General features: G+C 38.8%; 1 protein-coding gene across 4 annotated transcripts in view; it reads right to left on the bottom strand.

Annotated features, from left to right (window-relative positions):
• Nucleotides 1–25,595, bottom strand: part of TPK1 (thiamin pyrophosphokinase 1) — a 337,285-nt gene that overhangs the window by 98,180 nt on the left and 213,510 nt on the right. For all 4 annotated transcript variants that reach the window (XR_002645264.3, XM_089917262.1, XM_022578789.3 and 1 more), the window contains one exon: nucleotides 5,867–5,978. Coding sequence is in view for 3 of the 4 variants with exons in the window: in XM_089917262.1 (XP_089773388.1) it covers nucleotides 5,867–5,978 (112 nt within the window). In the remaining variant the exon portion in view is untranslated. The remainder of the gene's footprint in view (nucleotides 1–5,866; nucleotides 5,979–25,595) is intronic.

Genomic DNA, 25,595 nt, shown 5'->3' with positions numbered 1-25,595 from the left:
GTGGGAAGCAGCCGCATAGCACAGGGAGATCAGCTCGGTGCTTTGTGACCACCTAGAGGGGTGGGATAGGGAGGGTGGGAGGGAGACGCAAGAGGGAGGGGATATGGGAATATATGTATATGTATAGCTGATTCACTTTGTTATACAGCAGAAACTAACACACCATTGTAAAGCAATTACACTCCAATAAAGATGTATAAATAAATAGATAGGAAAAAAAAAACTCACAGAGAACTCCTACAGAAAATCTTGGTACCTGTACACACTATTACAAAGCATTTCAATAGAGATGAAAAATCTTTTCAAACTGTTTTCTCAGAATTTTTTTTCTTTCAGAACTCTTTCACTTGGGCTAGATTTGAGTCTCTTTCAGTCAATGCTACAAAATTATTTCACTCTGTCATTTATATCTATACTTCTTTGAAAAAACACAAAAAAAGGAACAATGAAGAACAATGAATGCATAATTTCAAACTCAATTTGAGTGTTATAAAGCAGAGGCCTGGGCAAATGGAGGGCAACACCATTTAATATTTTTCTTAGGCAAAAGTGTAGAGAAGTTAAAAGTTCTGTCCCTCAGGATTTTTATTTTTCTTCCAAATTACTCTTAATTTCCTACCATTATTGTCCTCTTTCCTATCTCCTTTGCTTTCTTTCCCCTGTCTACAGTTAACTTTCTCTTGTATTTTTCTCTTTATCCCAAATTCATTTTAGTGATTTTTTTAAAACATCAACTTATTTTACATGGAAGGTCTTTCATTTACTAGTTAGAAACAGGAAAAATAGCATTGAAGACCTGAATTCAAATTTTGAGTGTATCAATCCCTTAATGATATGAATTTGGGCAAATCACTAACTAGGCCTTTGAACTACCATGCCCTTGTCTGAAAAATGGGGATATCTGAAAAATTTTCAGAATCAATGAACACCAATTATCAGAGCTAAGGAAAACCAACTAGAACAAGAGAGAAGTTACACTTAAACATACTGTAGTAAATCTGTAGAACATCAAAGAAAAACATAAGGTCTAAAGAGTTGATAGAGTTAAAGACAGATTATAAACAAATAAGAATTAGTCTGATTGTGGATTCATCGACAGCAACAACAGAAATCCAGAAGAGTATGGCTGGAAGAAAGTTAAAAGAGTTTTTATTATATATGTGGCTAAAGTGTTCGTCAAGATGGCAGACAAAGAAAAGGCATTTTTTTGAAAGAAGAGCAGACTCCTACTCATTCTTTCTTTCCTCACTGACAGGACCTCAGTTTTATTTGGGGTGACTATGTCCTTAGATTAAAAAATTTCATGTCCCAGACTCCTTTGCTGCTAGGGTGGTATTTGATAGTTCTAGCCACTGGGGCAAAAGATTAGATGCAGGAAGGATTTCTGGAAATGTTGGGAATCCCTGATGCCTTGTTTTCCTGCAATATGTGCTGTACCCTACTTCCTCTCTTCCGTTTTTTCCCACCTGATGCCGAACGGGGAACATAGTGGCTGGAGTTGCAACAGAGACATCTTATGTTTTGAGGCAAAGGCTGAGGAAACCATAGAAACCTTGCCCTGTAACTACTTAACTCTATACTTTGTTACATGAAGGGGGAAAGGGGGGCAGTTTTTAAAGCTACTATTTCAGTTACTCATAACTGAACACAATCCTATTTGTTACAGATGAAGAAGAAAGAAAACTTGATTACTAACAAAAATGTGGCTCTATAGAAAACCCAAGTCACTTTTTTAGAAACAATGAAAGTATTCAGAAATACATTAATATAATATACTGAAGTCACTTGTATGTGTATATAGCACCAATGAACTCAGAAAAAATCATTTTTATTTATTTTTTGGCCGCACCACGCAGAATGTTATTAGTTCCCCGACCAGGGATTGAACCCACGCCCCCTGAATTGGAAGCACAGAGTCTTAACCACTGGACCAGCAGGGAAGTCCTGTAATTTTTAAAGGTGTAGTTACAATGGCAGCACAAAATACAAGGTTTCTACAGACAAATCTTATGTAAGAAGTACAGAATCTTTTAGACAAATTTTTTTAATTATCAAAAGCAATTAAAAAGTTCTAATTAAATGGAGAGATACATTATGTTTATGGATGGGAAGACTCAGTTTCATGCAGGAATTCTCTTCCCCAATTGTTCTGGTCTCCCCAAAATAATCTGTAAATTAAATGTAATCCCAATAAAAATTACGATGGAATTGTATGTGTGACACTTGTCACGCTAATGCTAAAGTTTACAAAGAAGAGAAAAAAGCCAGGAATAGCCATGAAAATTTCGAAGAACAAGGTTGGTAGACTCAACACATTTCAATATTTATTATAAAGCTATGTTAATTAAGGCAGTGTGGTATCAGTACAGGAAGAAGAATGTAAGTCAGAGGAAGAGACTAGAGATCAAAGAAACATACCCATGAATATGAAAACTTATGGTATATCACAAATCACTGGAAAAAGGATGATAAATGATGCTAGGGCAGTTGGTTATCAGTAAGGAAAAAAAATTAGATCCCTAACTCATATCATACACCAAAATCAATTTCAGGTGAAAGGAGAAACCTAAAAAAAATCCCCCTCAAAACTGAACTGTGAGAACATCTTTACAACCACAGGGAATAGAAAGATGATTTATGACACAGAAATTACAAATCTGAAAGAAAAAGACTGATAAATTCGACTACCTTTAACTTAATAACCTCTCTGTGTACAAAAATGGCATAAACAAATGGCAAAGGCAATGTATAGCCAGGAGGAAGATCATTAGGATCTGAAGAGCTTCTAAGAATTAGTAAGAGAGAAACAAACAGTCCAAGGGCTAAAAGGGCAGAAGAAAGTAGCAATTCACAGAAGAGGAAACCCACATGGCTAATAACTACAAAAAGATGCTTTCCCTCACCAGCAATCAGAGACCACGATGAAATATCATTGACACTCAGCAGACTGGCAAAAATGATTAAATCTGACAATACCAGAACAGGGTAAGGACGTGAAGCATGGGAACGCCTGTGTACTCCTGAGACGAGTGTACACCGGCACGTCCACTCTCAGAGCTCTATGGCAGCTCTAGTAAAGGTGAGGATGCCATTGCCTATGACGCAGCTGTTTTAGTCCCATGTGTACACAGCCTAGGGAAACTCTAGTGCCAGACACACACCACAGACTGTTCACAGTATACTGCTATGAATTAAAGTATTATAAAATAGAGGTAGCTTCAACAAAATTAGTAAAGATACACTTCTGGATGGTGGTACCACCAGAGGCACTTGTTTTAAACACAGACCATGATGGGAGATACCACAAATTGAAACAGGTGAATCAGACTACTTTCTGATTCATATCAGAAAGTGGCATCATATTTTAGTGTGGGTACAGACAGGGAGAATACCAGCCTCCAGACCACCTGAGGAAGATTTTGATGCATTTCCTTATGAGGACTTGCTTATTCTCCTTGACCCAGGATGTGAGCAACTCCTAAGTTACTATATCTCCTTTCTCCTCCTCTGGGTCCAGCCCTGTCCTGCCACTTTGTAGGGGTGACAGACAAACTGACATCGAGCTCTGCTTTCATAATGACACTGAGTAAAGCAGGACCCTCTCTGTGAAAAAGATCTATCCACGTCTCTCCAAGCCAACATGGTGTCATTTCACAGTTATTTTTATGGCTTTTTAATGAGGCAATATTACCTATCAGAAGACCACATTCATTAGCACTTTTACCACATACCATTGATGAAACACTTGCGTCTCAACTCTGTTGCTTTTCATACCCTGTGAAGTTCCTATTTCTTATTTTCACAGAGTTGTAGAAAAAAAAGTATCTACTTCAAAAGTTGAAGCAATCTGTAAATATATAGGTAAGTAATAGTGTAGAGCATTTCGGCAGGACTGAAACATTATCACAGACAAGAAGATTAAAAGCTCCATCATGCCCAAGGCCCCTTCCTGGACTAAATGTTATTATTCAGATACTGTATGATATCACTTATATGTAGAATTAAAAAATACAACCAACTAGTCAATATAACAAAAAAGAAGCAGATTTGCAGATATAGAGAGAAAACTAGTGGTTACGGGTGGAGGGTGGGCAATATAGGGGGAGGGGAGTGGGAGATGCAAACTACTGGGTGTACGATCGGGATGTACTGCACAACACGGGGAATATAGCTAATGTTTTGTAATAACTGTAAATGGATATAACCTTTAAAAATTGTATAAAACATTTTTATAAGTTTCAATTAGAAAAAAAAAAAGAATTAGGATGTGCATTTTGGTGTGGAATGCAGGGGTTCTGAGGATGTTCTAACGAGCACAGAAGAATCTCTTGTATCCTCCAACTCTTGCCTGTTCCTGTAAGATAAAGGAAGCTATACGGTCAACCCTCCTGTTCACTTTGCACAGTGCCCAGCGTGTCTTGGCGTTGGCCCTGGAAAGTGAGGTCACTACCAGATCCAGAAGGAAACTCACCATTGTCTAGACTGGGTCCTTGGAAAGAATGGGAGCTCCAGACGGTAAAACAACTGTTTTAGGCTGGAAATGTTTTCAAATAAAGCTTCTGATGGGAGCTCATGTCAGTTTCAGCTAACCGCTTCAAAGCCTGTCACACGGATTTCTATGCACTGGAGGAGATCTGTTCTCACCGTCCTTTCAAATTCTGATGAGATTGCCAGACATTTGCTTCAAAATATCTCTAGTTCTTTTCCTAATTGTTTCAGCAATGGCTCATAGAAAGGCCTTTTAAAATATCTTTTAATCTTCAATGTATTTATTTCTTGAAATATTTATTTCCTTGTAGGAACCTCAAAGTTTTACATGTTATAGAGGAATGACATGGTTCCGTATTTTACTTTTTACAACCTTAGAGGTATTGGTCAATCATGAAATAATCCCTTTGACATTCAGTCAAAGCCCTTTGATTAAATTACTGTTATTCTTAGAGACTAGGGATGATTCATTTCATAATGCCTGATGGTTTCTTTTGGAATTTATTTCACGAACAGATCCACCTCATTTTTTGTTCTTTTCAAACCAGACAGTTTTAGTATGACTAGTACTGAGGTACAGTACTGAATACAGTTCATAAGTACTGAAGAACACTTTAAAATTTAGTAAGAACAGTTAATCTTATAAAATCTCAGGTGTTTGATTATAAAAATAACTCTATTTTAGTAAGAATAGCTACTTCTCTGGAAAAGTAAAGTAGGTTTCAGGCGTATGGAATCGCGAAGAAGGCTGGGCAAAGAGTGCTTAAATACGACACTGGAAGTATGATCCATAAAAGAAAAAATTAGACTTCATCAAATTTAAATTAGATTAACTTAATACACTTAGTTAATTAAATTTCAGAAAATAAAAAGATATGCCAAAGACTCTGAGAAAATATTTTCAAATCATATATCTGATAAAGGACTTTTATCCAGAATACATAAGGGAATCTTACAACTCAACATAAAAAAAAAGATAACCCAATTAAAATATATGCAAAAGATCGAAATAGACATTACTCCAAAGAAAATATACGAATGGCCCATAAGCACATGAAAATACATTCAACATCATTAGTCATCAGGAAAAAGCAGATAAAAACCACAATGAGATAACACTTCATACTCACTAGGATGGGAATAATAATACTAACAACAACAAGTGTTGGTGAGGATATGGAGAAACTGGAACCTTCACACATCACTGGTAGGAATATAAAATTGGTACAGCTGCTTTGGAAAATAGTCTGACAGTTCCTTGAAAGGTTAAACATAGAGTTCCCATATGCCTAGCAATTCCACTTCTAATTATTTATCAAGAGAAATTTTTAAAAAAAGAAAGAAAGAAAACCTCCCTCTGTGCAAGGGTTTTACTTACTGACGTTCCACTTTAGGCCTGTTGTCGTAACCTGATTGCATGGCTGTCCAACAGGAATGAGGCCACACCAATCACCTTCCATTCCGGTATCGACATGCAATTTGTGCTTTCCCTGAGGTAGAGAAGGAAGGCTCATTAAGATGCGGAAGGGAAAGGAAGGCCCATTAATGCTCACTGAAGACCTGGCCATACGCACCAGGTACCATCCTAGGAACTTCACATGGTTTATCACACCTAATCCTAACAACATACTTATGTAGTACGTACTGAATTATCCTAGGAACTTTCACCTGACTTAATCCTAGCAACAGTTTTACAAGGTAGTTTATTGTTAATTATTACCTTTATATATCAGAAAATTGAAGTTTGCAGAGATTAAATGTGTCCAGGACCACACAGGTAGCAAGGGGCAGAATCAGAATTCCTACCTATACCTGCCACTTCCAGGATTCCACGTGCTAAAGATATAGCACTAAGTGATACAGAATTCTAGGCTCTTAATCAAACACTTGCTTGAGTGTAAATACAATATTGCTTCCTCAGTAAAATCTCTGCTTTTTATCTGAGAACTGGGCTTCTAACGTTGAGAATTCAGTGTAAACCCTACTAATGGTTAGCCTCTTTCCTATACCCACAGCTGCTCTAGGAGATGCTCAGTGCGGCGTACCTCTACCAGGAAATAGAGTATCTGCCCTGAGAAATGAGTATGCTTCTTCTATTCTGATTATGAAAACTGATATAATCTGTTTTCAATTTTTCAGTTTACAAGAAGGTTAAAGTTAAATGTAATGCTCAATCAAGGCCACAAGCTTTGCTTTTAAATAAAATACTTGGAAATGCCTCTCCTATGAAGTAATGCTTTTCCATTCCTACCCTATTCATTATCCTCAGGGTATACAGTCTTTGTAGAAAGATACCTCAAGTTCTTATGGGAAAATGTCAAGACATGCATGCATTCAATAATAGAGTAAAAAAGGTATTTTTCATAATTCAAATAACTCTGAAGGAATAAGCTCCAAAAGATATTCTTCATTTTAATAAAATATTGCTTTAAAGTGTATTTAATATATGACATATTACCAAACTAAGGTATCTAGGTCTCCTTGTACAGTCATTTTACTTTTATTGCAACTATGCCTTTTGTGCTGTATATTGTAAGTTTCTGAGAACTTATTCTACTGTATCCAGGTCTCAACATGCAAGCAGGATTTGTCTTTTGTCAAAAGATTGCTTTTATTAGGAAAACAATTCCCTAGATTATTATACATATGAATCCTTGTGTTTAACACAAGTTCATTCAGGCATTTACTGCCTGTACAATTCATATACATATATTTCCATTTGAACATTCAATCAGAGGGCACAAATTCAATTAGAAGGGCTTAAATACATTCAAACACAAGGAAGTTTTTTTTTGTTTTGCGGTATATGGGTCTCTCACTGTTGTGGCCTCTCCCGTTGCGGAGCACAGGCTCCGGACGCGCAGGCTCAGCGGCCATGGCTCACGGGCCCAGCCTCTCCGCGGCGTGTGGGATCTTCCTGGACCGGGGCACGAACCTGTGTCCCCTGCATCTGCAGGCAGACTCTCAACCACTACGCCACCAGGGAAGCCCACAAGGAAGATTTTTAAAGAAAATTTAAAATACATTTGAACTTGGTGTCCATCATTGGAAGAAAGGTAGGCAACACTTGTAGATATACACCAAGCAATGGATTAGATGCACACAGAGAAATGTGGATGGATAGAAAACATAGTAGGAAACAGAATCGTGATAAATGACAGAACCTATCTATGTAAATTAAAATAAGTGCAAACATAATAAGGCACTTTTTCTACTAACAAAATTAAAAATGTATATTCATATATACACACACACTAACATGTTTGCGTAATGGGAAATGATATAGGGACAAAAGGGAAGCAATGGATCAATCAACCAATGAGGATTCTTGCCTGGACCAGAGATGGTAATGTGCTATGAACTAATGAGTATTACTGACCCAACACTGAAATCTCATAAAAATAAAATAACAAATACATACTTTAGATATGAAGTGATACAAGATTTAGAAATTCTTAGACTCTTCTGAAGGAAAAAAAGAGAAAATATTCTAATAATTCAGTAATTACTAATTACTAAAAACAGTAATTCAAGAAAGGAATAATTGGGAGACAGCCATGGGAAAAACTCAGGAGCGAAATAAAAACTTATCTCATTCTTGAATAATGATCTTTGGTGTTTTTCTTTTAGTGTAATTTAGAGCAAAGGCATATAAACCATATTATAATTACAGAAATTTTCTACATATTTCAGTGTAAAAGTAATGCTATAATTGTCAGAAAGCACAAGTAAGGAAAAGAGTAGAAGAAAGTGCAGTGGTCTTTATTTTCTCATCATTTTACATCACACGGGAATCAGGAAATAGAGCCTAAAGTTGCAGATTTTTTTTTAAGGGGGATTTAAAAATTGCTCCTGTCCTGAGTTATTGGTAACGTGGGTAACATGCCTAAGCGCCAGCAGTGGGACTGAGGAATGGGATCTGAAATAGCTCTGTTCTTCATCCTGCCCTATACTCATTCAGGAACCTCCAAGCCAGTGTCACAGACAAGTTATTCACCCAACTGTATACATGAAACCTGTGACCATTGCATGGAAGGCAAAGCACAGGGAAGGAGGAAAGATGACAGATCAGAGATCCGATCCGGTGTGGGGAGTGGAGGGCAGCATGCAAGCAAGGGGCGACCTGAGCAATGATGCTTGTGTGGGAACCGAAGGATGAACAAGCGCCAACTCATGACGGGAGGGCAAAGAGGCTCGCAGGCCGAGGGTGCACCGCAGAAGCCACAAGGAGGATCACTTGAGGCATCGGGGTGGGGTGGGGGATGGGTGGAGCACGGGAGATTTTTAGGGCAGGAGAGCTATTCTACGTGACACCGTGGTGGTGAATACGTGACATGATGCATCTGTCAAAACCACAGATGTACCACACACCAGGAGTGAACTCTAATGTAAATTAGGGACTTTCCTTAATAATGTGTCAATATTGGTTCACTATTTGTAACAAAGGTACCACACTAATGCAAGATAATAGGGGAAACTGCTAGCAGGAGCGGGGGTATATGGGAACCCTCCATGTCATCTGCTAAATTTTCAGTAAATGTAAAACTGCTCTAAGCATAAAGAGTATTGTTATTTTTTAAAAGTCTCTCAATGACCTTTCACTTTCTCATCCCTTCAGTGGGACTGACAGCAATGTGCTGGTGCATTTAAAACCTAGGCCAGCAGATGAGCGGTACCACACACGGAGAAACATGCAGCCATTTCTGAGCAGCCTTTACAACCTTGTTCTGCTGTTTTTTTTTTTTTTTTTTTTGCGGTACGCGGGCCTCTCACTGTTGTGGCCTCTCCCGCTGCGGAGCACAGGCTCAGCGGCCATGGCTCACGGGCCCAGCCGCTCCGCGGCATGTGGGATCTTCGCGGACCGGGGCACGAACCTGTGTCCCCTGCATCGGTAGGCGGACTCTCAACCACTGCACCACCAGGGAAGCCCCTTGTTCTGCTTTTTTCCCCCTAAAAAAAATAAGGTTTTTAAATTTTAAGATACGAGCCACCTTTATTTCTTTCTTTAGAATCTTTTCCCTAAGTCGATTTACATTGATAGCTTGCCACATGAGTTTTGGGTTTTATTTCTCCCTACTACCTTCCGTTATAGAAATAATTCTCTCTGAAGATACAGATGCTAAATACAATACAAATTATCATCCAGAGATGCCAAACGTAACACTTTAACAACTTTGGAAAGCAATAACAAAGCCTCTTTTCTCATCAAAGGAGTTCATGAGAGAGGGTATTGCAGAAATTCTGATTTCCTTAGAACCGCTTTGGCTTCAGCAGTGAAGGGATAGGAATGATGGTGATTTTTCACAGTGGCGGATCCCAGCCTGATGAGGGCTGTACCGCCAGGGTCCCCATCAGAAAGCACAGCGTATCAGAGGAGTTGCAGGTGACCCATAGTCTTCTGGGCTCTGGGACCAAGAAGGGCAGGGATGCACTCCTGGACCAGATGGCTCCACCTCTGTCTCTGGAAATGGTGTTCTCTGACAATGAGACCTGTGACTTCTTCATTTCTCATCAAAGGGGACTCGTGTCCTTGGGTTGTCTTATTTTCAGTCTGTTACGGTTAATTCCTATCTTCTAATTGAAGACTTTCCTCCCTCTGTTTGTGGCCTGCTTAATGGTTTGGTAGTGGTCAGCTGAACACATTACCATGTTTGGTGCTCTGGCTAACTGCAGTAAAGAATGATAAAGGAAATAAGGAATGATTTCTCAACTCGTGCATATTAACTCCCTAGGAAGATTCTTCAACTTGTATCATATAATGCCAAGGCAACAGCACAAACACATGTTAAGCTTTATGATCCCGGGGTGGGAGGGTGCTGTTAAAAACCCCACTGGGGGGCTTCCCTGGTGGTGCAGCGGTTGAGAGTCCGCCTGCCGATGCGGGGGACATGAGTTCGTGCCCCGGTCCGGGAAGATCCCACGTGCCGCGGAGCGGCTGGGCCCGTGAGCCACGGCCACTGAGCCTGCACGTCCGGAGCCTGTGCTCCGCAACGGGAGAGGCCACAACAGTGAGAGGCCCGCGTACCGCAAAAAAAAAAAACCAAAAAACAAAAAAAACCCCACTGGTTTAAATGACACAATGGTAAGCTTTCTCTTCTAGCCTTGCTATGTATTCATTGCCTTCCTCATTATTTTAAGATTTAACAGACTTTGAAAATTTCATTCTGGGACCTAAAAAGTCCCAGATAGGTATTTGCCTACAATCAAACAATGAACAGTTTTTCCTCTCATTCCAAAAAGGTGTTTAGCCACAAGTGAATGGTCTTTGTGTTTATAAATATACAAAATTTAGCTTTGTATGGTTAACAGAGAGCAATACTATGCTTTTCTCCTGTATCCTAAAGTCTATGTGACATGTTTACAGTGGACAACAAAAGGAATTTTTGTTCATCCCTCAGATTTCTCAATTCATAATGTACACTAGCCTATATGGGATTTGACACAGGCAGGCATGCAGCCTGACAGTAAAGAACTTCCCTAAAGATTTATGCCATTAATGGAGACCACAGGCACGTGAACTAATCATTGACTTCCATCTACTCTCATGAATCACTGCACAGCTTCCTATTCTGTCACCTGTTCTGATCTAAGATGACTCTTCGAAGTCAAAGTCAGTTCTATATGGTAGAGATGGAACAAAAATAAATCACAGACAGTTTGGTTTTCCAATCATGGTTATTTTTAACATATTAACAACCTCAATAAGGGATGAAATTGTAATTCAGTAAAGGCAACAAAGATGGCGCTTGGCACCTATGCTGGAAGTCATACTTATGAGCATGTAAAGGACAGGCAGCATCACAGTCACTGTCCCTAGGCTGTAATGCCAAGCTAGAGCAAAACATACACAAGTGGACACCTAATGAAGGGCTAAGAAATCACTGTCCCTTTGATTGTATTTTACCTCCTCTTTGAAAATGACAAGGACATGACCGAGAGAAATGATAAAGTTCACCCTAGATTTTGCTTCTGCAAAAATTCCAAGCATTGAGGCATCTGAATCCTGTTTACATCTCTAAATCTTTAAATCCAATAATGATGTTAAGTTTTAGGCTAAGTTATCTTAGTGTGGCGCTCACAAAATACAGAGAAATTTCACAAGATCATTCACGAAGCAACTGAACACAGGAAGACCACAAATGTCCTTTCTACTTAGTGCAAAAGATTCAAGGAGCAGATACCGATACTCGTTTATAAAGCGGATAACCATTCATCAAATTGCTGTTAATGCTACACTTAAACCCCATGGCTAATTGCAGCTAAAATTTCTGGCAAACAGTTAGACCCAGTATGAATGGAATACTGCTGTACACTGATTAAATACAAGGCTAACCTATGCTACCTAATCTTTTGTTAGTTTGTCCAGGTACTTTAAAAAGTCATCAGCTAACACCACGGGAATTTAAATAGCCCCCTGGAAAGAAGAGTGGAAGAAGTCAACGGAAGGATCTAGCTTATATTTACTAGGAGAAGAGGTTACCTCTCCCACACAAAGATAGACTTTTGTGCTGGTACATTTCATACTGCGACTACCCACATGACTGAAAGTAGTAACAAGAGAAATGGTCTTTTCAGTGAATTTATAGTTGTAAAATCTCAGAGCTAGAGGACGCGTATATTGACTTTTATTCTGCTCCACAAACGTAGAATTCAAAACTCAAGCGTGTTGGTTTAATATATATTTCTTTATCATTGATTGATTGATTGTATTTCCTTTTGAAAAAGCATTAATTCCTTATCTATAGAGAGCTTTTAGAGTTTCCAATCATGTCAGAACCACATTTTCCAAAGTATATCCCACAGAACACTACTCGCGGGGTCTGGTTAAGATTAGAACAATAGCTTCTTGGATTCCCCTCTTGGAAGTCACAACACACACCAGCATCCTAGGTGTTCTAGGTAGTCTTTTTTTTTTTTTAATTTACTTATTGATTTTGGGTTGCATTGGGTCTTCGTTGCTGCGTGCAGGCTTTCTCTAGTTGCATCGAGCAGGGGCTACTCTTCGTTGCGATGTGCAGTCTTTTCATCACGGTGGCTTCTCTTGTTGCAGAACACGGGCTCTAGACACACAGGCTCAGTAGTTGTGGCTCGCGGGCTCTAGAGCGCAGGCTCAGTAGTTGTGGTGCATGGTCTTAGTTGCTCTGCGGCATGTGGGATCTTCCCGGACCAGGGCTTGAACCCGCGTCCCCTGCATTGGCAGGCAGATTCTTAACCAGTGAGCCACCAAGGAAGTCCCTCTAGGCAGTCTTGAAGCAAAAAACTCTGTTTACCTGAGCGAGTGTTTCCCAAACTTACTTAACTACAGGTCCTCCTCCTGCCCCTTAAAATAACACCTCACAATTACCTGTGGAATTTGCATTTCATGAAATCCACCTAGGAAAATACTGATTTGGAATAAGAGATTCTGCACACAGCACCTGAAACTATGATTTTTGGTTGAATATTTCCACAGCCAGAACATTTCAGTGATATGTTTTGAAATTAATAACCTCCATCTTATTTTTGTTTTGGAAATTATTTAGTCACCTGAGGCTGAAATCATGTGTATATTGACAAAAGGTAGGCTTATTTTTCAATTAAACGGTTAATGACAATACTGGGTGCATGTATATCCAAAAGAAAACCTTCTGAATGCCTGTTAAGCTAGTTTATTTAAAAGTCAAAGATATTTAAGAAATATCCACTATTATTAGAGACAGTAAAATAGTATGATTGGCTAATTTCCTCCTTAACTCCCAACACTAAACTATTTCAAATTAAAACAGATGCAATTGATGTTTATCCTTTCTACCCTAGCACCTCTGTATTGATGATTTTCTTACAATGTATCCTATCCTATCTCTAAGCCTTCCTTTTATTCCAGTCAGAGAAAATCATCTGGTGAGTGCCCTCACACTAAATTGTCAGAAACCTACTCTTTGCTCCTCCAAAACATATGGACATTTTAAACGATGCCTTCTAAAGACAATACTTATCCCAGAAGCAAGCATTTCTAACAGTGGAGACAGGACAGGTTACACGAAAGATAGATTTTGAGTCAAAGAGTGATCACAGAGTTTTCAAATAACTTCAGATAAATGTTACTCTACTTAATGTATGGTGTGATCAGGAGGCCCACAATCCCTGTCTATTCTTAGGCTATTTCTCCATCCTTAACCAAGAGCAGCTTCAAAGCAAAGGTCAAACTACCTTCTTTTCAAAGCTCCCTCTGTTATTCCAGTTAACATAGATCACACTTGCTTCTAACAGCTACAGTCTTTATTTACACCACAAAATAGAGCATTTTGTTACTGTCCTGTACCTCTCAAATGGGTGCACGTTATATCCTTAAAAAGAATAAAATTTCTTTGAAGGCAAAACCCTGGCCTTTCACTTCTGTCGGATTTATAGCACAGGGGGAAGAACGTACTAAGTGTCTAACAAATATCTGACTAATGGTTTAGAACAAAAGGAAAAAGTATCAATAAAAAGGTGTCAATATGCTTAGAAAAATCTTTGTCAAAATTAAAGTAGATGAGAGAGGGCCCAGTTGAACTGAAAGGTCTCCATATAGACACCAAGACAGAATTCTCTGTGTGGATAAGGTCTGCTTAATTGGACACTACGATAAACCACACACAACCAACAATTATGAATACCCCGTCAACAGTATTCAAAATATACTTCAAGGTGTATACAGAGTACACATTTTATGTTTATATGTAAAATGGGCATGACAGTACTACCTCACTGGGTTATTCTGAGGACTAAATGAGAACATGTATAAGGTGCCATGAACAGGGCTTCAAACATTCCTATTATAAATGTTGATTTACTTACCCCTCTCCCTCTATCAAGTCCTCCAAGTTTAACTTGAACACAAGTTTTGTTTCCACTCTTCTCTGCTTTTTATTTTATAAAACCCTAGTCACTTTGACCCAGTAATTTTTAAAGAAGAAAAAGTGATTAGACCTCATAAGACTAATATGAAATATAGCGGGAAAGGAGAAAGGGAAAAAAATTTATGTAAACATTTTTATGTTTAACCTTCATAAGACATTAAGATATTTTAAAGATAAGAATCATATCTCCATTTGCTATACAGAAGCTCTAGTTTTCAGTAAACTACTTTTTTAAAATTCTCCCCTATTCTGAAATAGTCCTTCTTTATAGAAGCACACCTCCCCAACTCTGTTCACCAATTTTAGAAAACTCCAAAGAACTCCTTCTAAGGTCTCATATCTGCTCACCATATCCAAAATGTAATGCTTCAAGTTAATTTCTGGAATTCTTGATTTGAACTGAGCCTAGTACTAAGGTAACCCAAGATTCTCTTTCTTCAATGCAAGCAAATAGTTTAAATAAAATTCAGTTCAGACTCTAAAGCCACTGAACTTGTTTCTCAAATGTTCTCATAGTTGGTAAAGAGTTGATGGGAATGCCGGCACTGCAAGATGTATTTCAACTTTCCTCCTTGTATCCTTAGCTACTTCGACTCTCCTTCTATAAAAGAGCTTTATGTAGGGTCTCCTACGACAGACAGACAGCTTCCCACAATTACTCCAGGTATTGTACATTCTCCTCCACTGGACCCCTCCCTTTTGTCAGATTCATCACCCCTCCCCGCCCCCATACTTCTTTCTGCTATAGCAGAGGCTGCAAGTCATTAAGACTGGTAGGGGAGTGAAGGGTAATTGTGAGGTGGTATGACAGTGGATAGACGTACTGGGTGATCCTATTCATTATCCTATTCAAATACACTCCAGGAAGCATGTCTGCTTGCTGAGATGCAGTATGGCTGATGTTCAGCATGTTTAACTGAGCTATGTGTCTACTTCTGTTTTGTTTTGTTTTCCACTTATGCTCACAATGCTCATGGGATATTGTTAGTGCTCCTGAAGATGGGGAAAGAAAAAGACAACTCTGCATGCATTTAATTATTTCAAACCCCAGCTCAACTATCAAACTTTATATTCTGGAAGAAATAATTGAAAAAGTTCCAGTTAAACAAAAAGAGAGAGAAGTAAGGTAACAATTTTTGAGTATCTGCTCTGACCTAATATTCTTCTGGGCGCCATAATTCCCATAACAACCTGGAGTGGTAGAGTTACTACTGAAATAGAGACTGTGGACTCAGTACAGTCATTAAGTTGCTCAAGACCACTCAACTAGTAACTAGCAGATGTGGGATCTAAACCCAAGCATGCTGTGATTTTAACATCTACTTCATTTTACTATATCATCATGTTTTTCCAGGCTTCTATCTTCAAAGGCCACTCAGACCATTTCATTCCTTTGCTTTTATTTCCATTCTTGCTTTCTGTTCCCTATATTCAATCAGCAAGTTAAGCTTTGGCATGATCTTGTCCGAAGTTTATCCTGAATAATAAATACTTGTGCAGTAAGTGAATTAAGTAAATGAACAACTATGTTCCTTGACCTCAGCTACCTCTCTTCAACGTTTCTCAGTCTACTTACATGTCCTCATTCCTTTAACTGTCCTCTGCTAATGACTGTCTATAAGGAGGGTGCTGACGAGGGTGTGTGCAACACTCATTCCTGTTTTCAAAACACACTTTTATTTTTTTTCCAAAATGCACTTATTGGGTCTTCAAGAAGTTCACAAAGAATGGTTAAAGCAAAATCAATGAGTGGGCTAAGATAAAGAAAATTAACACAAAATAGTTTTTTTTTTTTTTAAAGATTTGAGTATTTTTAGTCAGGAACAGATAGGACAGTTTTGCTTCTCCCCCAGATCCTATAAAATATGAATTAGAAGCAGTATCATCTCTTTGATGAAAGCACTTCTTCTCCAAAGCCCTCCATGAACACACAGCCTGGGCTACTTGCATACCCTCAAGGAGAGAAACTACAGCTCATTACTTTTTGTATCTATAAAACACTGAACCATCTTGGACACACAGTTGGAATACAACAAATATTTATCGAAAGGGGGGCACTAAGCTTAGCTGTTTTCATGTAACTACTTTCAACCTCCAATTCATGTGCCAACTACCACCTTGCTAACCATTTCTTTGTTCCTCTTTACGTTAAAACTCCTAGAAAGGGTTGTCTAAATTCACTGTTCCGATTCTCTTACATTCATTCCAATTAAGCCTTTGCTTAATTAACCTCTTTTCCAAATCAGCTTTCACCAAGACAACCCATGACCTCCAAACTGCTAAACCCAGTGATCAATTATTAGTCCCCATCTGGCTTGACCTATCAGAATTTGCAGTGGGTTATTACTCACACCTCCTTGATATACTGTCTTTGCTTTGCTTCCAGAACACCACAATCTCCTGGTTTTCCTCTTCACCCACAATTTCCTTTGCTGGCTCCCTCTCTTCACTCCAAATCCTAAACCTGAACTGCCTCAGGGCTCAGTCCCTTGGTCTCGGCTAGATCCTCCTCTCTAATCGACCCATATTTATGTCCTTTGTGAGCTCAGTCATGTAGATCTTGGCAAATCCAAATTTGTATCTCTAGTCTAGACTTCCCTCTCTAACTCTGGTCCTGAACATACAACTGCCTATTTGATACATCCTGATCTTTTATCTCAAACCCGCCCCATACACAGCTTTTGATCTGAATGGATATCTACTACATCCTTCCAGCTACTCAGGTGGAAAGTTTCTTTTTTTTCTTTTTTCATACCCCTGAGGAAATCCCATTTACTCTATCTTCTAAATATATCCAGATCCCTATCAATTCTCACGATTTCTTTCACTACTACCTTATCCAAGTCACCATGACAAGATCTCCCCTTGTCTCGCCAGAGTCAACTCAGCTGCCAAAGAGACTGTCATACCGTGAAGTAGGTCAGAAAGAGAAAAACAAATATCGTATATTAACGCATATATGTGGGATCTGGAAAAATGGTACAGATGAACCGGTTTGCAAGGCAGAAATAGAGACACAGACGTAGAGAACAAATGTATGGACACCAAGGGGAGAAAGCGGGGGGCGAATTGGGAGATTGGGATTGACATATAGACACTAACTAATATGTATAAATAGATAACTAATGAGAACCTGCTGTATAACCACAGGGAACTCTGCTTCACTTCCCTGTACAGTAGAAACTAACACAACATTGTAAAACAACCTAAAATACCCTAATTAAAAAAAAAAAAAAAGTTAAGTCAGACCTACCCATCTCCATACTGACTGTACCCTCTCAAGAGAAATACTCCTAGCTTTCTGAAAGCTTTCCATTTCCCCCTTCTGGCCCCTGGGGACTCTGGCTAGGCTTTAGATTCTGTCCATGGAGTGAGTCTGAGGGAAATGCTGTCATTATTAACGCATCCTTATTCTGAGCCAGCCTGGGGTAGTCTGTTCTACGTACCGTGCTGTGGTTAAAGGCACAAGGGCTAAAGAAAGACTTCTGGATTTGAATCTTTTCACCATGTTTGTGTTTCGCTTTCCTCATCTATCAAACCAGAATGAAAGGACTGCTGTGAGGATTAAATGACTTGATATGTGAGGTACTTAGAGTAGTGCCTGCCACAGAATAAATGCTCTAAACATTCCCTATTATTTTTATCATACAAAAGGACTTCAATGGGCAACAAAACAATGCCTTACTTTTTTTTTTTTTTTTGCAAGCTTTTCTTTATTCTCTGAACTTCAAGCTGGCTTATTTTCATGCAATGCATTACTTTTAATTTTAGACAATTTACCTGTCTCTCATTTTTCATGTCAAGAACGTTAGGATAATTTTGTCTTCTGAAAGCAATCTGAAAAGTACCCCATAATATGCTATGTATTATCACTATGTTGAAATAAATACACCTTTCAAGTTATACAGATCACAGTCTTAATGGCCACAGTAGTCTTATATTGGTACCTATTACATATGAAGTTAAGAGTCTTTAACATCAGAAAAGTAAAAGTACTGATTTTGGGAGGGGTAGTTTTTGATGTCTTGAGGTAAAATTATGGTAAGACTTCTGAGAGAAATACCATGCTTTAATGCAGCTTAGCTTTACAGCTCAGTGCTGTAAAGGAGACTATTATCATGGAGCCACAATTAAGCAACTAGATGTGATGCATTGGGTTTGGAGTAACAACTGATATGACAGCAGTCTATGTTTGTCACAAATCAAGTGTGTTGCAGGATGATCATGGTCACGTTCACCTCACCACTGAACCACCTAGTCTTTTACCCTCTCATCTTCCTACAAGTATATGTGCTCATGTGAGTCTAATGCTCTTTTACCGTATTTCTCTGTGGTGGTCAGACTCCGAGATGGCACCCAATGAACCTTGCCTCCTGGAATTTAGGCCCTCGCCTAGTGACTCCCCACACTGAATAGGACTAACCTATGTGTACCAGTCAGCCCTTACGGAGAGGAATGGAGCTGCTCCCTGCCCCCCACCAGGGCCGCCGTCACCATTACCACCACCCATGAGCCACCTGGGAACCATATGACGGATGCTGGGGCCACTGAACTTCATGACACCCCAAGCTTGAAGCATCCAGAAAAGTCCAAATTCTGGATCTACAGAGAAATTCTGAGACACAATAAATGTTTATTGTTGTTTTATGACACCAAGTTTTGTGGTGACTTGTTACACAGCCATAGGTGACTAACATCTCCATCTCTTTCTAGATGCCTTTGTCTGCATTGCTGTATCTTTCTATCCACACTGCTTTTCTTCCTCATTTCTTGTGCCCTTTCTGCTTCTTTAAGTGTCCCTAAAACAGACAACAGGTGTATATGTTTGTGTGCACATACATATATATGTACTATATATATATATGTGTATATATTCACTTTTGTTCAAAAGAATACATGGAACCCTCTTAAAAAGTGGAAGTATGAAAAGGTTTTTCTTTGTTTCTAAAGGAAAACAACCAGCTTTTATTTGCCCCCTTCTCTGTGGGTTATCTGGACCAATTTTTCCCTCATCTCTATTCTTTCCTGAATTGTCAGCTTGGGAAAGGTAAGGGTGAAGTTAGAGGAAAAAGATTCTACGACAATCAATAAATTGCATCTTAATGGAATTAAGATACATAACAAAGTCATGAAAACATAGCATCTTATGCTTAACCACGCCACACATATCTAAATTCTGTATGTAATTATATACTGTATGTAGTTATTTTAAAAGACTATATTAAAGCAAGAATGAGCCATATTTCATGATGATTTTGGCATAAGGGGAGGGAAACGGTTAAAAATATTGTGCATTAACTACCTCAATTCCTATCCAAAAGTCGCTTATTTAATTTCATGTAAATAAATGATAAAATGTGACCAAACAGTTATTTTTAACTTGGATACTATAAAGTTTCCAAAACTGGATCCTCTAATTCTAGACATATTTCAGGAGCAACAACCAAGAGCTGCTCCCTGTGTTCTCTACCTTATATCTTCTCCTCTTCTAATTTTTTTTATACAATAAAAAATTTCGGTTTAGTTCTGCTGGTACCAATTTATGGCATCCTAGAAACTCCACAATGATGGAAAAGAGCAGGTACTCACAGCAAAGCAGAATTATCAACATATTTATGGTCCTGTCATTTGACAGGGAAGGTCAAAGCTTCTGAGAATTTATTCATAACCCTGTACCAGCTTTCAATTCTTTGAAAATTGCTCCTTGATACCCAGCTTCCCTGAAATCGCAGAGAGTGGCAGCCAGTCTCGTAAGGCATAAATCAGATCCTAAATAACTGACAGCACTTTTTTTCCTCTAGACTTGGACAAGAAAAGCACTGCATTTTCATTGTAGAACGTGGACACTTAGGAAAAACAGTGCACCAAGGATGTGTTTAGGGTTTAATTTCTGAAGTCATCTGTAAGAAAACAGTCTTTGTTTGGTATTATAAAAAATAAAGGTCCTGCTCTTGAATGTCACTGTCATTTTTATATCCTCTCCTCTTTCATTCTCCAAATCCAAATTCAATACTATCATGGACTTAGTGACTGTCTATCATGATTAATCCTGTCATGACTTTGTCATTCTGTACTTAAAATGTGCAAAATGTGTGATTTGGGCATACTATAATAGAGGCCAATGACAAGTGAAATAAGTGTGTGTATATATATATGTATATGTGTGTGTGGGTATGTATATATATACACACACACACACACACACATGCAACTAGCTACTTAGAAAAATGAGTAAAATTAAAGGGAGACATATAACAACAAAAACAGGCAGGACAAAATATTTTGAATTTTTTTCTATAGGATGTCAGTAATTTTTTGTTGCAGGGAACCTTAGGAACCAGGCTGTGGGAGGCCTTTATTCTACTAATTAGTAACATTATTTTAAAAATATTTGGCATTTAACATCTCAGTCATGGTAGCTGTCCATTTCTTCCACAATATATTGCTATACCTGGTGAAGGGTCCAAAAAAAAAAGAAAAACACCATGCCATGTGAAAAATAGTTGAAAACTCAGGATCTGCAATCAGCAGTCATGGTTTTCAATCGAAGAGTTATCTCTTTCTACGTATCAATGAAAATAATTGTTGCCTTTCCATTTAGTAGTTTATGTTAATAAAAATTAATATGATCCAATTAAGGGCCATTCAGATGACTGTCTTCTTTATTGATTTTTTTTTTTGTGGTACGTGGGCCTCTCACTGTTGTGGCCTCTCCCGTTGCGGAGCACAGCCTCCGGATGCACAGGCTCAGCGGCCATGGCTCACGGGCCCAGCCGCTCTGCGGCATGTGGGATCTTCCTGGACCGGGGCATGAACCCGTGTCCCCTGCATCGGCAGGCGGAATCTCAACCACTGCGCCACCAGGGAAGCCCCAGATGACTGTTTTGTAAAAGAAGACTGGCATTCAATCCCAGTCGCTCTATTTTAGCTCGTACTTAGCATTGTGTTGGCAACAACAGTGCTAAGGGAGTTGGCAACTCACAGAGATTCTACTGTGGTGAGAATCAGCAGGGACTCTGGGGTCTGACTACCTGGAATCGATAGCTGTCCTGCCACTTACTGGCCCTGTGACTTTGGACAATTTTATTAATCTCTCTACATCTCAATTTCCTCATTTGCAAAACTGAGGTAATGATATTATCTGACATCAGAGAGTTGTTGCCAAGGTGAAATTAAGTAGTACACATAAAATGCTCAGGTCTGAGTGCATGGCACCTAGCTTTTAATAAATCTTACCTATTCCATTCTCATTACTTTATCATGGCAAATGAAAAAATGACCGAGGTAGGTTTAATGTGTGAATTTTGCATTTGTGTGACGAAAGGGGTTCTGCTGTTCATCTTTAATTATTCTCTGATTTTGTCAGATAAGCTAATGGAGAAAACAAAAGACAGAAGACAGGTGACAACAACCACACAGTGCTTTTCTATGAAATACATTCATCTAACTTCGCCACTGTCTACACTACCCCTGTTCAGCCCCAATCCCCATGCTAAGGCCAGTCTACACAGCAGTCTTATGTCACTTTCCCCATATCTCAAGGCTGCTGTGAAAACACAAACCAAATAAGTGTGTAGAGAGCCTACTGCATGAAAGAAAAGCCCATAAAACCCAATCATTACATGTCTTAAAAAATGCCATAATTTTACTGCCTTCATTTACATCCTAGCACTGCTATAAATTCACAGTGATGCTCTGTTTGGACAGATTATCCTAACAGCAGTCAAAATCTGAACACTTATCTTCTGACTCTAATTTGAACACTGAATCTGGTATAAGAAGCTATTGGAAAAATGTCATTTTATGGCAATTTTTAATTCTCAATGAATTTTTAAGTATTACTAACATAAGTAACACTTTTATACCTGCTACTTCTTAGATACTGAAGAATAAATATTTTTAAAAAAACTTCCCAGGGCTTCCCTGGTGGCGCAGTGGTTGAGAGTCCGCCTGCCGATGCAGGGGACACGGGTTCGTGCCCCGGTCCGGGAAGATCCCACATGCCGCGGAGTGGCTGGGCCCGTGAGCCATGGCCGCTGAGCCTGCGCGTCCGGAGCCTGTGCTCCGCAACGGGAGAGGCCACAACAGTGAGAGACCCGCGTGCCGCAAAAAACAAAAAAACAAAAAAAACAAAAACTTCCCAGTCCTTTCTCTCCTAACCTACTTATATACTCAAATAGAATAAATTTTTAATAATCAGGATAATTCTGCTATATGAGAAGGCCGCATGATATCACAGAAGGCAGTGTAGAGAGCACAAAATTAAGGTAAATACAGTACTTATGACCTCAGAGAAATCTCATTCTGCAGGCCCACTTGAATATGATGAAGGTCTCCTCACCTGCCCTTTGTGATTAGATGTGTTAAGAAAGCACACCATGTCTGATACATTGTCTAGTGTTTCTCACCGAATAGGAAACTTTTAGATTAGTCCAGTTTTAAAATAAGGGGTGATGTAAAAGCTAACAACACTACAAAGTTAGTAGTGATGGGTGAAAAATGTGAAAGAACTATGGCAAAACAGAACGTAAAGCTCTGGACATCTGGGTGCTCAGAGTTCTAGCAGTGCCGGGACAAACGGCTAAAATTGATACATGTCAAGATTTAACATTTCTGGGCTTCCCAGGTGGTGCACTGGTTAAGAATCCACCTGCCTATGCAGGGGTTCAGGGGTTCGAGCCCTGGTCTGGGAAGATCCCGCATGCCATGGAGCAACTAAGCCCGTGTGCCACAACTACTGAGCCTGTGCTCTAGAGCCCTCGAGCCACAACTACTGAGCACACGTGCCACAACTACTGAAGCCACCGCGATGAAAAGCCCGCTCGCCGAAACTAAAGAAAGCCTGCGCAAAGCAACGAAGACCCAACACAGCCATAAATAAATAAATAAACAAACAAACAAATAAATAAATAAAATTTAAAAGAAATTTAAAAAAAGATTTACCACTTCAGGGCTAAAGTCGAGGTTATGGTAAGTCTTCTAAGCACTTAAAACTTAAATGAATATGGAGTGGATAGTGAGTTTTTTTTTTCCCTCTAAAATGTAAGCCTGATGAATGATGCTTAGAAGTACCACCAGTCATTTTTATGAGTGCCCAGCACAGCAATATAGGAGCTTTTTTTTCTGTACTTAAAGAAAGATTTTCTTTGTTTTGTCTTCATAAGGATGGTCACATCCCTTGTTGGAAGAAATATCACCTCTATAAACTTAAATAGCTAAGATACTATCCTTTCTTCCTAAATTATAAAAGCCAACTATGAATATATTTTAAGATATAAAAACATGGATCTGGTCCTTCTCAAACTCTTCCAAAATAGAGCAGAGGGAGGAACACTCCCAAACTCATTCTATGAGGCCACTATCACCCTGATACCAAAACCAGACAAAGATGTCACAAAGAAAGAAAACTACAGCCCAATATCGCTGATGAACATAGATGCAAAAATCCTCAAAAAATATTAGCAAGCGGAATCCAACAGCACATTAAAAGGATCATACACCATGATCAAGTGGGGTTTATCCCAGGAATGCAAGGATTCTTCAATATATGCAAATCAATCAATGTGATACACCATATTAACAAACTGAAGGAGAAAAACCATATGATCATCTCAATAGATGCAGAAAAAGCTTTTGACAAAATTCAACACCGATTTATAATAAAAACCCTCCAGAAAGCAGGCATAGAGGGAACTTACCTCAATATAATAAAGGCCATATATGACAAACACACAGCCAGCATTGTCCTCAAAGTTGAAAAACTGAAGCCATTTCCACTAAGATCAGGAACAAGATAAGGTTGCCCACTCTCACCACTATTATTCAACATTGTTTTGGAAGTTTTAGCCACAGCAATCAGAGAAGAAAAAGAAATAAAAGGAATCCAAATCGGGAAAGAATAAGTAAAGCTGACACTGTTTGCAGATGACATGATAATATACAAGGAGAATCCTAAAGATGCTACCAGAAAACTACTAGAGCTAATCAATGAATTTGGTAAAGTAGCAGGATACAAAATTAATGCACAGAAATCTCTTGCATTCCTATACACTAATGATGAAAAATCTGAAGGTGAAATTAAGGAAACACTCCCATTCACCACTGCAACAAAAAGAATAAAATACCGAGGAATAAACCTACCTTAGGAGACAAAAGACCTGTATGCAGAAAACTATAAGACACTGATGAAAGAAATTAAAGATGATACAAACAGATGGAGAGACAGACCATGTTCCTGGATTGGCAGAATCAACATTATGAAAATGCCTATACTACCCAATGCAATCTACAGATTCAATGCAATCCCTATCAAACTACCAATGGCATTTTTCACAGAACTAGAACAAAAAATTTCACAATTTGTATGGAAACACAAGAGACCCCAAATAGCCAAAGCAATCTTGAGAATGGAAAATGGAGCTGGAGGAATCAGGCTCCCTGACTTCAGACTATACTACAAAGCTACAGTAATCAAGAGAATATGGTACTGGCACAAAAAACAGAAATATAGATCAATGGAACAGGATAGAAAGCCCAGAGATAAACCCACGCACCTATGGCCACCTTATTTTTGATAAAGGAAGCAAGAATATACAATGGAGAAAAGAAAGCCTCTTCAATAAGTGGTGCTGGGAAAACTGGACAGTTACATGTAAAAGAATGAAATTAGAACAATTCCTAACAGCATACAGAAAAATAAACTCAGAATGGATTAAAGACCAAAATATAAGGCCAGACACTATAAAACCCTCAGAGGAAAACACAGGAAGAACACTCTGACATAAATCACAGTAAGATCCTTTTTGACCCACCTCCTAGAGAAATGGAAATAAAAACAAAAATAAACAAATGGGATCTAATGAAACTTAAAAGCTTTTGCACAGCAAAGGAAACCATAAACAAGACGGAAAGACAACCCTCAGAATGGGAGAAAATATTTGCAAACGAAGCAACTGACAAAGGATTAATCTCCAAAATATACAAGCAGCTCATGCAGCTCAATATCAAAAAAACAAACACCCCTATCCAAAAATGGGCAGAAGACCTAAGTAGACATTTCTCCAAAGAAGATATACAGATTGGCAACAAACACATGAAAGAATGCTCAACATCACTAATCATCAGAGAAATGCAAATCTAAACTACAATGAGGTGTCACCTCACACCAGTCAGAAAGACCATCATCAAAAAATCTACAAACAATACATGCTGGAGAGGGTGTGGAGA

This window comes from Delphinapterus leucas, chromosome 9 (assembly GCF_059928025.1).
Source record: "Delphinapterus leucas isolate spDelLeu-1000000601 "Yukka" chromosome 9, BTC_Dleu_Yukka2, whole genome shotgun sequence".
Lineage (NCBI taxonomy): Eukaryota > Metazoa > Chordata > Mammalia > Artiodactyla > Monodontidae > Delphinapterus > Delphinapterus leucas.
The sequence above is the reverse complement of the archived record's forward strand: the minus strand, read 5'-3'. Positions and strand labels throughout refer to the sequence as shown.